At 38.0% G+C, this 13860-nt stretch overlaps 1 protein-coding gene across 2 annotated transcripts in view; it reads right to left on the bottom strand.

Annotated features, from left to right (window-relative positions):
* The window catches only part of NCAPG (non-SMC condensin I complex subunit G), a 30284-nt gene extending 18530 nt beyond the window's left edge, over positions 1-11754 (bottom strand). Inside the window, exons 1-8 of one of the 2 annotated variants that reach the window (XM_041125732.1) lie at positions 11659-11754; positions 11312-11424; positions 10479-10688; positions 9350-9578; positions 7729-7874; positions 6712-6796; positions 3527-3716; positions 982-1131 (exon numbers count right to left, since the gene is read on the bottom strand). In XM_041125732.1, coding sequence (XP_040981666.1) covers positions 982-1131; positions 3527-3716; positions 6712-6796; positions 7729-7874; positions 9350-9578; positions 10479-10688; positions 11312-11422 — 1121 coding nt within the window. In that variant the 5' untranslated portion in view covers positions 11423-11424; positions 11659-11754. The remainder of the gene's footprint in view (positions 1-981; positions 1132-3526; positions 3717-6711; positions 6797-7728; positions 7875-9349; positions 9579-10478; positions 10689-11311; positions 11425-11658) is intronic. The other variant, XM_030025768.2, reaches the window with a different exon arrangement.
* Positions 11755-13860: the final 2106 nt, after the last annotated feature.

The following is a 13860-nucleotide window of genomic DNA, read 5'->3' as shown; positions in this document are numbered from 1 at the left end:
GAAGCATAGATGCTTCATTTATTAAATGTTTATGAAACATGTTAGCACATTCCACATAGAAAAGTAGCAATAATATCTGTATGTACTACTAATATACTATACCCACTGAAGTGAGAAAAGAGTATGCATATTTTTAATTGAAAACATCTATCAAAACAATGCATTTTTCAGCAGATCTGATTTGTAATCATTTCAGGAAGCTTCACTCCACATTTTGCAAGTACAATACCTCAGTTAAGATTTCTCAGCATTCTCCATGCTCACAAACATAAATTGTGTTCAAATTTTATGTTAAGACTGAAGTATCCCTCTGAGAGAAAAAAAAATTTACCTTTCTTCACTTTGGTAAAAAGATTGACTTAAAACATTCTTTTTTTCCCCCAATTGTATGCTCTGTAATTGGCTCATTTAGCAACTCTGTCACTGCCTTCAAACACAAGTTTTTGGGAAGCATGCCTGCCTGAGCAGGGGAAAGAGAAGATAATGAACTCTCAGTTTCAAAAACACTTCTCTTGGGGACAGCAGCCAAATTTTACTTTATTTTCACAAATTACAACAATTAAAAAAATATCAGTTTCTGCAGACTCTAAAAACCTCTTTCTGCAAGCTCTTTGCAAACACATAGTAACCTAGATAATAGCAGATGGACAAAGGATACAATTATTCTATTATCTCAAATGGCAAAGAATTATATGCTATTGATCTAGAAGTCCATCTTGCTGATAATTCATGAGAAAGGACATTCCAAAAATGGTTTTCAAGTTACAAATTTGCCTTTTACAGTTTTTGTTTAAAACAAGAAAATCCTCTCAAAAATCTTATTAAAAAGTTTTAAAAAAATTTTAAAATCATTGCTCAAGCACAACTTTGGCTTCAGAGGAAACCTGAAGAGTTGAATAAAAGAAATATTCTCTACTTAAAAATATATATATACACATATCTATTTTAGTGGTAAGAGTTTTATTTTTAAATTAAAGGTACCTTAATAAATAATCTGCATATATAGCTGGTTCTGGCAACATCTGTTCTAGTAAATCTTCACCTTCTTCACCTTTTGATTTTAGATATTCACAAAGACATCGCCAATATAACACATTCTCAGGCCTTAAGTCTTCCAGTGGAATCAGTTTTCTAAACAAAAATAAATAGATATAAATAAAATAGGGTCAAAGACAACAAATGCACAGAAATAGATTATTTCCCAAGATGAAAATGAAATCTTGTCAAAGGTATTCCCCACAGAAATACTTAAAGACTGACAAAAATAACTTCCTCTTTTCTTAAGTGAGGACACGGAGCTCCCTGAGTGCTCACGGAGCACTTCTCATTATTTTAAATCAAGGCTGTTCATATCAGTTTGCAGAAAGATTCTGCTCAGCCCTTCAGACCTCCTACAGCAAGCACCCAAGTACTTTAACTCTATGAAACATTGTTATCACTGTACAAGTCTGGGATACTGAACTCCATTAATGTGCAGAAATGCAACAACTGCATTAAATTATTTTTCAGCTGCGGTTTATGAATTGTTTCTTCTGTTCTTAATACAAGACCTTCACACAATACTCCAGTAGCAATCATAGTATGTCAAATGCAAAAAGTAACATAACTGCTTCTCAGCATCTCTGTAAGCTCATCCTCCGTTTACCAGTCATAGGACCCCCACTCCTTTTTATAATCATAGTCTTTTCCATGCTAAGCATGGCATATAATCCTTGTTTTCAGAAGCATAAGTTGTGCATTAATTCTACCTCAAAACAGAAAAAGCAGAGTATCACTGTCAGTGGTACTTTTCACTCCCTCAAATCTCATTTTACTTGCAAACTACCAATAACAATTCTGTTTTTCTTTTAGGTTCCACACACACACGCGCGCACACAGACACACGCGCACACCCCCCACCAACAAAAAAAGAAAACAAAACACACTAACAAAAAACCCACCAGAAAACCCCCAGCAACATGTAGATGAAAACTGAGAACTGATCATTTGGTGGCTTCCCATTAATCTGAAAAGTCTTTATTTAAAAGTAAAATTAACAAACAGAAATCATAGTCTTCAAAAATCTAAGCATTTATCATCGTGATACTGCATCACTCAAGCTGTAGTCAGAAACATCATACAAGAACAAGCCTAATATTTTCCATAAATCAAATAGTCTCATTACAAGCTGAATAATTTAACTTCTCAAAATGTCATTAGTCTAACAGATCCACTACTTAAAAAAAAAAATTCTCAGTTAGCCCAGTCTTTCAGAATGAAAGCCTTGTTTTGCGCAGGATCAAAGTTAGACTGACAAGTCCATAACTACATAAATTTTTCCTTTGAACCGCTTAAGATATTTGCACATTTCCAGAGGCTGTAAGAAAGTTATTTCACCATTACTGATGCTTTTGAAAGCCAGACAGGCCCACATCTATAGCTTTGGAGCACAATGCATGTAACATCCACTGATTTCAAACCATCTCTCAAACTACTACTAGAAGTCAAGACACTTCATATGAAGACATTACACATTTTCCCCCAAAACACAGAATAATATTTTGTTATCACTTTTTAATCAGTGACAATTTGTCATTTATCATCTAATATTAGAATCCTACCACTGTTAATAATCATTCCACTCTGGTTGCCTCAAATAACTCAAGCTGTTTCTTCTCACCCCTTTTTGCCACCCTCCCTTAGCAATTTCCTACAACTTCTAATTTCTTGTTTTCTTCCCCCTTTCATTTTTGCTTTATGGATCTTAATATTCACCATGCCATCTTCTTCATAGCTTAGGAACTCACTTTACCAAACATTAACACAGGAGAAGAAGCCTCTAATATACCAACTTCTGTCAAGCTCTGTTAATACGAGTAAAATACCTCCAAAAGAAGGCTGAAACACAAGCCAAATAATTCTATTCTGACTGATTCTCCAAACAGTTCATGGATAACTGAACCAGCCCCAAATTGTGCTGCCTCTAACTCAACAAAAAGTATAGAGGGAAGCCAAAGAGGACTAGCCAATGTGTGAGAAAGACCAGAAGCCTTACTGAGAAGGAGGACAAATGGGAGAAAAGGAGTTTTTCAGTACCACAGGTTAAAAGAAGACAGGAAATGACATTTGTGGGGGTAAACTAGAGCATTGCCTTTATTGTAAACTGTAGACAGTATAGGAAATAAAACAAATTAGGCTCTAAGTTGTTACTCATACAAAAGCTTGTTTAGCTGATTAATTTACTGCATCCTTCTAAATTCTAAGAGTGTGATTTTTGGGGTGTTCAGGAACTGAGAAGTCATTTTTCATTTTTTCCTCTTGCTTATCTGGCACAATCATTTTCAGCTGGTGAACACAGATCTTTTAAAAAAGAAAAAAGCATACCAACACACTTAAGTACACAAACACCAGGGAGACATCATGGCTTACACCACAATATTGGTCTTTTATCACAGGTAACAGTTGCTCTGCTCCCCATTTAGATATAACCTTTAATTTAACAATCTTATACAAAATATCTTTCAGAAATGAAAACTGATCTGCATACCTGCTGTCAAGGTGTTTACAGTTTTGAACCAATTCATGAAGTGGAGATAATGAAAACATAGCATTTAGTACTGGGATGGCCACTTCTGGGCAGTTTTCCACATCCAGTCGATGAAGCAATTCTAAAACATCCCCTTCAGTGAATTGTAACCAGGCTTGAAGCAGCTTCTTCATTACCTCCTTAACAGCACCTAACAAGACAGGAATTTAAACGGTTTAAAACATTAAATGTAAAAAACCACCAAGTTTTCAACATACTTTCACTAATCATTTTTCTACAGAAGGCTTTGTGGGAAGAAGTTACTATACAATTGAACTTAGTGTTACCTTAAAAAAAAAAAAAAAAAAAAAAGAAAAAACCCAACAGTTAAATAAAACTACCTATGGAGCACTACTACATTTTTGAGGCAACATTTTTTCCCCCCCAACAGGGAATTAAAAAAAAACAACGCTCTATCCAAAAACTGTTACATCTAAAAGACAGCACCTCAACCCAGAAAATCTACAAACCATGAAGTCTTGTAGAACAAGGAAATATTCTGTGGAAGCATTGTTATATACTTGCTTTGTTTCAGGCATTTAGGAATCAGCCACTTTTGGAGGCAGGATACTACTGCACAGACCTTTAGTCTGAACTGCCACACAGAATTCTTGCATTAATTCAATTATGCAACTGGATTATAAAATTTACATAAAGATACTTTAAGTCCTTCCTCCCCGTTGCCACAATGAACAGATAGCTTCTCGATCAGGAGAATACTATTTAATCAAGGAAAAAAGTATTTATGGGAACATCTAGAATACATACATCATTAATACATACACAAAGATTTAAGCAGGGAAGTACAAAGGCTAATAGTCTGGTGGAAGCAAAAACATAATAACTAGGGAGTGATATAAGTATGCTCTTAGGACTTTTTAGAAAACGACATCCAATATAAGGGAAATAAAGTCCACACACACTGACAACATTCATCTTTCATCTTATATGTAACTTATGATAATATAAAGACAGCACTTCAATACAGTCAAGAGTTCAAAAAGAGCTGTAAAGAAGGCCTTGAAAGAGCTAAATTAAGGTCCTAAGAATGAGAAACCTCTCCAAGAAGGTGAAAAGCATAAACTAGTAGAATGTAGTAAAATGAAAGAGAATGAGAGTGGAGAACTGACAGCTGAATGCATCCTGAAAAGAAGAACTTAGCAGAATCTGGATTATGTCTTCTAGGTCTTGTTTAATTATAAACCCTTGTTCTGAAGCCAATATGGAAAAACATCCAAGATTTCAACCTACCAACATTGAACAAGCAGGTTCCTCTGTTGTTAGCTTGGGAGTTACTCAGATAAGCAAATTTGATAAAGAAACACATATTCAAGATTATATATATACATCCACTAGTATTCCCTCATTTTGATCTGTTTTGCAAATTCTATAAATGCAGCCAATTTGGAACATAAACCTCTTTTGCCCGGCAAAGAGCATATGATATCAAAGATATCGGTGACACTACATACTCTGACAGATATTTTCCCTTGGGATTCTAGGTGTCAAGAAAAAGAGCAAGTCCTCAACAGCTGGGATGAAGAATCATCCTAAGGAAGAGACAGACACCAACAGAAAAGTATCTGCTCTGGATCATAAAAGGGGGCAGTTCTTCATGTTGAACACCTCAATGTCACGGAAATATAGGCCATGTAGAAAGGCTGTACCTTCTCAGTAAGTGAATACAACAAATCCTTGTTCCTGGCAAATGAAGGATCATGGAAAAAATAGTGAAGGTAGCTTCCCCCCCAGTTTTGAAAGATTATTAAGACAGAAAAGCATACACCCTAAGACAAAAGAATTAAAGAATTATCTGTCAAGACCAAGTATTATGGGGGGCTGGGGGTGGGGAGGGCAGCCAGCAGACAAACAGCAGCTCGTTACAGCAAACTAGTATACTGGTAACAAATAGTAATTCAGAACATGGGTTTTTCAGTGCTGGACTTCAAAAACAAAACCTGACAAACTTCATTAGACTACTATAGAACAATTCAGGGTAGGTGGGGAAAAATGTTAATTAAAACTTATTATACAGAAGGAGGACTTCTTTTTTAAGTGTAGTTCTATGCAGCATAAGAAAGCACTCAGGTGACCCTCTCTTCCTTTGCTGTCAAGAACATACTAATATGATCCCCAAATAGCCAAAAAGAAAGGTAGATCAATAAAAACACACGCATACATGACACACCTTTAAGAGCTCCAGTTACCAATGAACACAGTACTTTTGCTCTCTAAGTGAATAACTACATAGATCATATTTCTTAAAGTTCACAAGCAGCACATATACTAAGCAAGGAAAATTCTCAGAGTAAAACTCAACAGGGCTTAGTACAGAGTTTCCAAACAAAGTATGTGGATAACACAGTAGCACTTAGTACAACTGGCAGCTTTTATTGTGAAATTCATGTATATAATTGCTATTGTTGCAAAAAAAAAAGCCATGTTCTATGTAGGCAGGCCAAAATTGTCTCACTCAGATGCATGTGATCTTTTGATCTTTTGGCAACAACACTACACACAATTATGGGTACATTCTGAATGGCTCTTTTATATAAAAATGATGCAGTACAGAAGACATCAAAAAGAATAAAGCTGCTTCATGACAAAATGAATGAGGGTCAATCAAAAATTCACAAAAAAAAAAAAACAAACAAGCTAGTTAAACAAAAAACTAACCAGCTGAGAAGATTTCTGTAAATGAAAAACTAACCGGCTGAGAAGATTTCTCTCCAAAAGCACATAGGAAACATTTTCAAACGATTATCAAACTGAAATTAATGTTTACATTTCAATTCTTCAATATATTTGTTGCAAAAATATCTGTAATGAAACATGTTTCAAAAGACACTGAATTAAATAATTACATTGCTGGTTTTTAACTTTAATAGCATTTGGTCCTATTTTAAAGCTCAGTGGCTTTCAAGTTTTTTGAAAGTGCAATCCTTTTCTGGTTTGTCCACTATAAGGGGACTGGAAAACCAAAGCAGCAAGCAGAATTTCTCGTGCTTAAACATTTCATGGTACCTCATGATTCCCTTTGAGGTCCTTATTATTGCCATCACAGCTTCCACATAAGTCATCCCCAAAACCTTAAGTATTCTCTCTTAAACATTTGTATTAAGATGTTGAGAAAGATGACCTATTACCTGATCTGTCATGAAGTCCTTGTTGCAACAATTTTACTCTCTGTGCTATTGACAGAGCTCTCAAGTGAACTTTTTCTGCCAAAACCTTAAAAAAGAAAAAAACCAAAGCAAACCATTAAAATGCATTTCTACAAACAGTAACAACTGAATTCATTAACTACCTGTGGTTTTAAACTCTCAGTTTTATCCATCCACAGAAATCGTAAGTCAATAAAAGCCTGTAATACCTATACCATCAGCACTGTACCAATACATTAACAAGCAGATTCTTGTGCATGGAAGAAAATGTCAAATAAAGTAAGAATAAAGTTAACAAATAGCTTAGAAGCTTGGCAGCTCCGCTTGAATGCAACACCTAGGTATGAAAACTATTCTCTCTCCTTAAAGCTCCAAGAGCAATAAATACATGCAATGGAATCACTGAAGTAAGCCTGCTAACACAGAGATTCCGTTAAACAGAATTTAAGTTAGGAAAGAATAGAAGATAGTTCTGTGTGGAAAAAAATAGAACATTTTTAAGATCTCGCCAAAGATGCCTGCACAAGAAATATACATGGTAGCATACCTTCTTGCCCTTACCTCTACATGTAAATGTAAGTAATGATTGATACTTCTCAAAATTGGAACACCAATTTTTTTTTTACACTAGTATTGCTGTGATCCTAACTGTACTTAATTACCTATTATGCAATAACAGAGAACACAAATTGCTTCACAAACATCACAAAATGCATAGATAGAAAATAATAGATTGCATACATAATTTATATTTTTACTGTCTGATCCCAAAGACCCAAGTTCTATGACAAAAATAATTTCTATCAAGCAAGTTCTGCCGTCAAGTTCAGGGGTTTTATCTTGAAAAACTTGTATTAAATCACTCCCCCTCAAAATTCTGGTAAGTGGAAAAAAATTATTTAACCATTCTTGGTGTTTAACCAGTGAAATATAATAAAATATTTGAAGCCTTTTTTCCTAAGTCACTCTTTGAAATTAATATTAAGTGATCCAATTTACCTCATATGCCAGCTTCCTGACAGCTTCCTTTACATCCATAGTGCGGCCTACAATTTTTGGCAAAGTCCTTGCTGATGGAGCAATACATGACAGCACTGCACGCCTCACTTCTGAATTTGAATCATTTTCAAGCAATGTGTTGTAAACTGAAAGTAAAACAGTCATTATAATATTTTTGGAAGAGTCTGAAACATTATAAAAAAACCCAAGAAAATACTCAAAAAAACCCCACCCCAACCTCCAAAACCAGCAGCTATTAAAACCCCTCCCCTGCCCCTGCATAGCTCATACAAATTTAGGGAAAACTTTAGGGTCACAACCCCAAGATTATATGGCAATTACACGCTGAGCTACAACCCCAAAAGAAATTCAACTATGAAAACAGTATTTGCAATGTTAAGTAGGATCTTCAGTTAATAACTCTGAAAATTGCTATTCTAGATCCCACCTATAAATAACCACTTTGTCATTACTGGAGAGAAAAAAAAAAGAAAAAAAAGCTTCCAAACGTTGGCTCCTTAAGACCTCTATTCACTGGCTATACATCATCATTATCTATGAGGTAGATCCTGAAATTTTCCTATAAATGGAAAACTACAATCTCCATTAAGCCTACCAAAAACTTAAATAGTAAATCTCTCACATAATGCTTTTTGTTATATTCTTGACCCTTCTTCAAAATTAAAAGCAACAACAAAAAGAATTTAATCAGAGAATACTTGAATTCATCTTCTTGCTCTGCAAGACGATGATTGACTATGAAATCTATGTGGTCCTAAATAAGCAACTTATAAACAGTTAGAAAATATAATTTCAAAGAAGGTACCTTAACAACAAAAAAACCCCAACTAATTCACTCGTTTCACAAAAGACAGTATGTAAAGTTTAATCATGGCACAATTTACATAATAGCTGTGGTGGTACAAACCTACAGTCCATCTACCTTGAGGCATTGGAAGCAGAGGCTTAGTCAAGAATCATACCATATACAAAGAAACCCACAAACAGCACAAAAACAGCATCAACAAACCTGGGTTCCAGAGGTGCTGGTCTCTTAAAGGAAGTGATCCATGAATAAGATGAGATCACCCACCCCACCCAAAAAAGGCCAAAAAAAGCATAGGTCAACAATGGCAGTAACCAGTTTGCCTCTCTCATGGGGCAGACAGCCATAATTGGAAAGAAAATTAGTTTTTCTATTATCATCCTTACTCCTCTAAGTGTTTTTGTACAGATTCAATTCAATTAATAGTACAAAAGGGTCCTTAGATGGCAAGAACTGAGCAAGCATGTATCATGCCTCCACCCCAATTAGCAACATGCCATTATTCAAACCATCCTTCAGCTACATTCAGTTCATAGAATAGCCAGAGCCCAATATGATTTGTCTGCCATTTAATCCCCAGTGGATCTCTCCTTGAAGCAGTTCTGTCTTTTCCCCTTAAATATACACAACTCTTACATCTACAACCTCCCCTGGCAAAGAGCTCCACAGTTTACAAATTATCACAAGAATACCCTCTAAGATTTGTTTACTCAATGCTTAAAAAAATGCTTAAAAATGTTTTAATGTAAATCAACAAATGCTCTTAAACAAAAGAAAAAACCCAGTACTACTTACTATTAACAACAGGACAGTTTTCATCCTTTGGATCTTGAAGTCTCGATAGGGCCAACACAGCTTGAATTCTCACATTTGAAAATTTATCTTTAAGTCTAATTAGCATGGCTTCATTAATTTTATCAAATAAGTCATCATCAATCTGGGCATTCTCTGGCATATTTCCCAAAATCTTATTAACAAGCTGACATGTTCGAAACCTAACTGCATGGCTGTTCGCATTGTGAGACTTAGGGAAAGAAAAAAAAAAAGTATTCTCATAATCACACTTTTCTCATTTCCAACATAAGGCTATTAACATGCACATGTAAGTAGCTGCTATTCTATACAGTATGTGAAATATGCACTTCTGTATTTCAAAAGCTTTTCCTATTTAAGTTTCTTTTTAATAAGATTAAGAAGTCACAGAACTGGAAAACAATTACGGCCCATCACTTGTATCAGTGGCACTTCACATAACTAGCAATGCCTTCACCAAGAAAGAAACAGCTTACCACTCAATATAGACTACAGTACATTAGCTAACTTACTACTCTGTCTCTGTAAAACATTAGAAGCAAAAAAAAAAAAAAAAAAAATACATTGGCAATGACAACTAGTGATCTTGGCCTGATCAATAATTTTTCCATGTCAAAACACTAGTTTGAGAAAATGTAATTCTACTTGTGTTTTCATGCTATTGGAACTGTTGATCTTCTATTCTATATAACACCTGCAATAAGCAGAAAGGAATAATACATATGCCAACCACACCTGTATGAAAGATCTTTTAATATTTTTACTTATCAAAGAAACAGTATAAATTAATTTCCACAACACTTCCACAATTTCACACTTATAAATGCACCTATAGTAAAGCCTATAATGACACATTGGACAGCCAAATAAGAAAACCGTTCATATTTTCTCACAGGCCTAACTTTTGAAATCCAGTTGTTGGGTTATTGGGGGGGGGCGTGGTGGGTTTTTTGGATTTGCGGAGAGTGGTGTTACTCGTAAAGCACTAGCTTTGCCTTGCTTTTACTTTTTAAATTCTAGTGTGTAAGTATCATCCCCAGTGCCAGCATGTTTTCCCCACTGCATGATGTTTCCATTTGTTATGTTAAAGATTTAATAAGCGTTACAGTACCTCAAGCAGAAAGTTAAACACGTAATTCATAAGTAAATTATCTTCTTCTCCCTCCTCACTACCATCCTCTTTCTGTATTTGATAAAATGAAGTAACAAATTTAGCCACAAAATTGATCACTTGTTCCACTGCTGGTTCCCGTCTGTAGATTATCATAGCATACTTAAGGAAATGAATGAATTTTTCATTAAAATCTTCCTTATCTTCCAACTGAAAAAAAATAAAAATCAAACCACAACAAAAGGTAACTACCCAGTTCATCTTTCAAAAGCAGTACCACAGAAAAATAAAATAAGTGGTTTTATAATTGACAGCTTCCATTTAAATTTTTAAAGCTCTAAAGCCAGCAGTTAGGGCACATCGGCTGCTGTGCACTCTTCACTGAATAGTTTACTTTAACTCCACAGCAGGCATGTGTCTTGACTGCCGAGCTCCATTCTGGAGTTTACATTTACCTACTAACAGGTTTCAGAACGGCAACCGACACCCTCATCCATTATTATCCTGTGTCACACCTACTTCTCGGGTATCCAAACACCTTCCAGCAACATCATTAATACCTACCGTGGGCTGCTCTTACACCCACGTTCGTAGGAGACAAATGTGCGTAGTAGTTTAGCGTGTAGCTACTTTTTTTTTTTTTTTTTAAGCCGCAGGGCTTTTCTTAGGCATACTGGCCTCAATGCCTGTTTTAGGGGAAACAAGGGCCGAAGAGGCCCCCTTCCTTCTAAAGGACATCGGAGCAGCTGCTGAGCGCCCGGCCCTCATTTTCCCCTCAACCCGGGGGGTCACCGCTCCTCCCAGGCGCTGTCACGCCCCGAGAGCCGGCGTACCTGTTCATAGGTTCTCTTCAAAGCCGCAAGAAGTTTCGCGTGGTTCTGGTGTGGCTTCTGGGCCAGCTGAAAGGCTTCTTTGATCTGCAGAAGCTTCTTTTTTGGTCCCATGGCTGCAGAGAAAGGGGACGGTCACGTAGCGACTCCCCTGCTCCGGACTCCCTTTAGCGCAGAGCCGCCCCGGGAAGGCGGAGAGCTGTTGTTCCCGCACAGGCTCCTACGGCGGCGAGGCCGTTCCTAACGGCCGACGGCGAGCCCACCGCAAGCTGGACGGCGGCTCCCGCCTCTCAGCTCAGCTCAGCTCAGCTCAGCTCAGCCCAGCCCAGCCAAGCCCAGCCGCTCCTCACCCCCTGCTCCAGCCGCGGGGGCCGCCACCGGAAACCGTCCCCCGCCAGCCGCCGCGCGCGCACCAGCAACAGCCGCAGACGCCCGCGCCACCAGCTTCAAACTGGGCGCGAGTACCGCTCCCGATCTCGCGAGAAACTCGGGCGGGGTGGGGAGCGGCGGGGGCGCGTGCTCGTCTCCGCGCGCTGGAGGCGGGGCGGGGGTTGGGCCGGGCCGGGCCGGGCCGCGCCGCTGACAGGGCGGGCGCTGGCGGGCGGGGCGGCCGTTAGCCGGAGCGGGCGTTAGCCGGGGAGCGCGCGGGAAGCGCCGCGCCGCCATCTTCCCCCGGGGAGGGCCGAGAGGGAGAGGGGAGCGGCTGGGGCGGCGCAGGGCTGCGGCCGGCTTCGCCTCCGCCTCTTGGGCCGCGCTGACGGCAGCAGCGGCTGTTTCAAAGCAGCCTCGGTATCGGCTCTGCTGCGACTGAGGAGAAGCGTCGGGCAAGAGGATTTCCAGAATGTATGTTGGTGCAAAATAGTTGAATAAGCCTGAGAGGCTCTGGTACTGCCCTCAGCCGCTCTCCCAAAGTCCTTACCGGACGCGATCATCTGGAAAAATGAGTGCAGTTGCATTTTGTAAATGGGAGCCTTACACCGAAGCAATTGGGGTAGCAAACCAAGAAAGCTCAGCCTATGTCTGAAAGTAGTAAAAGCCCTTTGGAGAATGGTCATCCAGTGAGGCAAAAAGTGCTCAGCTACTGTATCTAGAGCGAGATACGTTTGCCTATTTTAAAGTTAACTTTTGCCTATTTTAAAGATTTAGGTAACAAAGGGGACTAAGTTCACTAGGTTACCAGTTAAGTAACTGGTTACTCAGTTCCCTAGATGAACTGCCTAGGCCGAATCCAGCTCACAGACTGTGTGTTTCTTACTGAAACATCCTTCTGTTTTATATCAGCTGTAAGGAGGGGTTGAAAAGATGAATAGTATGCATAACTGGCTTCTTGGAATGCATATTTGTGTTCCTTCCAGTCTGAATCTTTTACTAGTGGAAATATTCCCAAAATTTTCAAGCATTTGTTGTGAACCTAATGTTTTCCCATAAATCCTTTAACTTGAGAATAGTAATAAATTCTGCATCTTATTAAAAACAGGAAAGACAACTAAGCTCAAACTCCAGAGACATGTTACAGGTTACAGAACATACTGTGAGACAGGGACTGATATTCAATGAGAAGCAAGGCAGGGGATGATTAGCTGAGGGGAAACATTCTGAGCATATATTAATTACAGACTTACAGACAGCATTCAAAAATGTGAATAGAAGTAGTTAACTGTGGACACTAGGTATTTGAGATCTCTCTGTGTTTTGGCTTTAAAAAAAAAAGTGTCTGATTACCTCAAGTGATGACAGTTAGTTTGTAAGGACAGATGACCTACCAGCAAATGACAGTAGGTCAAATAGGCAGAACCCATCCGGAAGAAGGGTCATTTTTGGCTAAGGAAAAAAACCACCTAACAAATAAAATAGATAAGCACTAGGGGTCAGTCTTGTTCCAGATCTGAATCTTTCCAGTGTTTTCTTTAAGCAGCAGCTTTCTATCAACAAAACAATGGAATGATTTTCTGTTTATAATTGTGTCAAGAATTATGGGGTATATGAGCTGTACGTGAAGAATGGAGGGCAGCAGCAGGAGAAAAAGCGTTCCATTTTATAGCTAAAAATAAATTTTAAAATCATTTATACATGTGGCAGAGTTTTTTCCTGACTTAATGTACTACCATGCATTTATGTATGTTTAAAACAGATACCTGCTTTTTAAAGGTGAGTCGTTTGTATTTTGTATTAACTTTGAAAGCATATGGATCTGGCCTAATCTACTTCTGCTCGTAGAGAGCAGGAAGTGGATTCTGTATGCACAAGTATGAGAGTGACATAGAATCTTATGTGTTAACTTTTTTCTAAAAGTTTTTATTTTATGTTGGAGAAATAGTCACTCTGCAAAAACACTATAGTCAACAGCAAATCCTCATGAGTTGGTTTTTTTGTAAGGTGTCCTGGTTTTGGCTGGGATAGAGTTAATTTTCTTTCTAGTAGCTGGTATAGTGTTATGTCTTGGATTCAGTATGAGAATAATGTTGATAACAGACTGATGTTTTTAGTTGTTGCTAAGTAGTTTTCACACTAAGTCAAGGATTTTTCAGCTTCTCGTGCCCGGTCAGCAAGAA

Source organism: Aquila chrysaetos, chromosome 1, assembly GCF_900496995.4.
Source record: "Aquila chrysaetos chrysaetos chromosome 1, bAquChr1.4, whole genome shotgun sequence".
Classification (NCBI taxonomy): domain Eukaryota; kingdom Metazoa; phylum Chordata; class Aves; order Accipitriformes; family Accipitridae; genus Aquila; species Aquila chrysaetos.
This window is presented reverse-complemented; position numbering and strand designations above follow the sequence as displayed.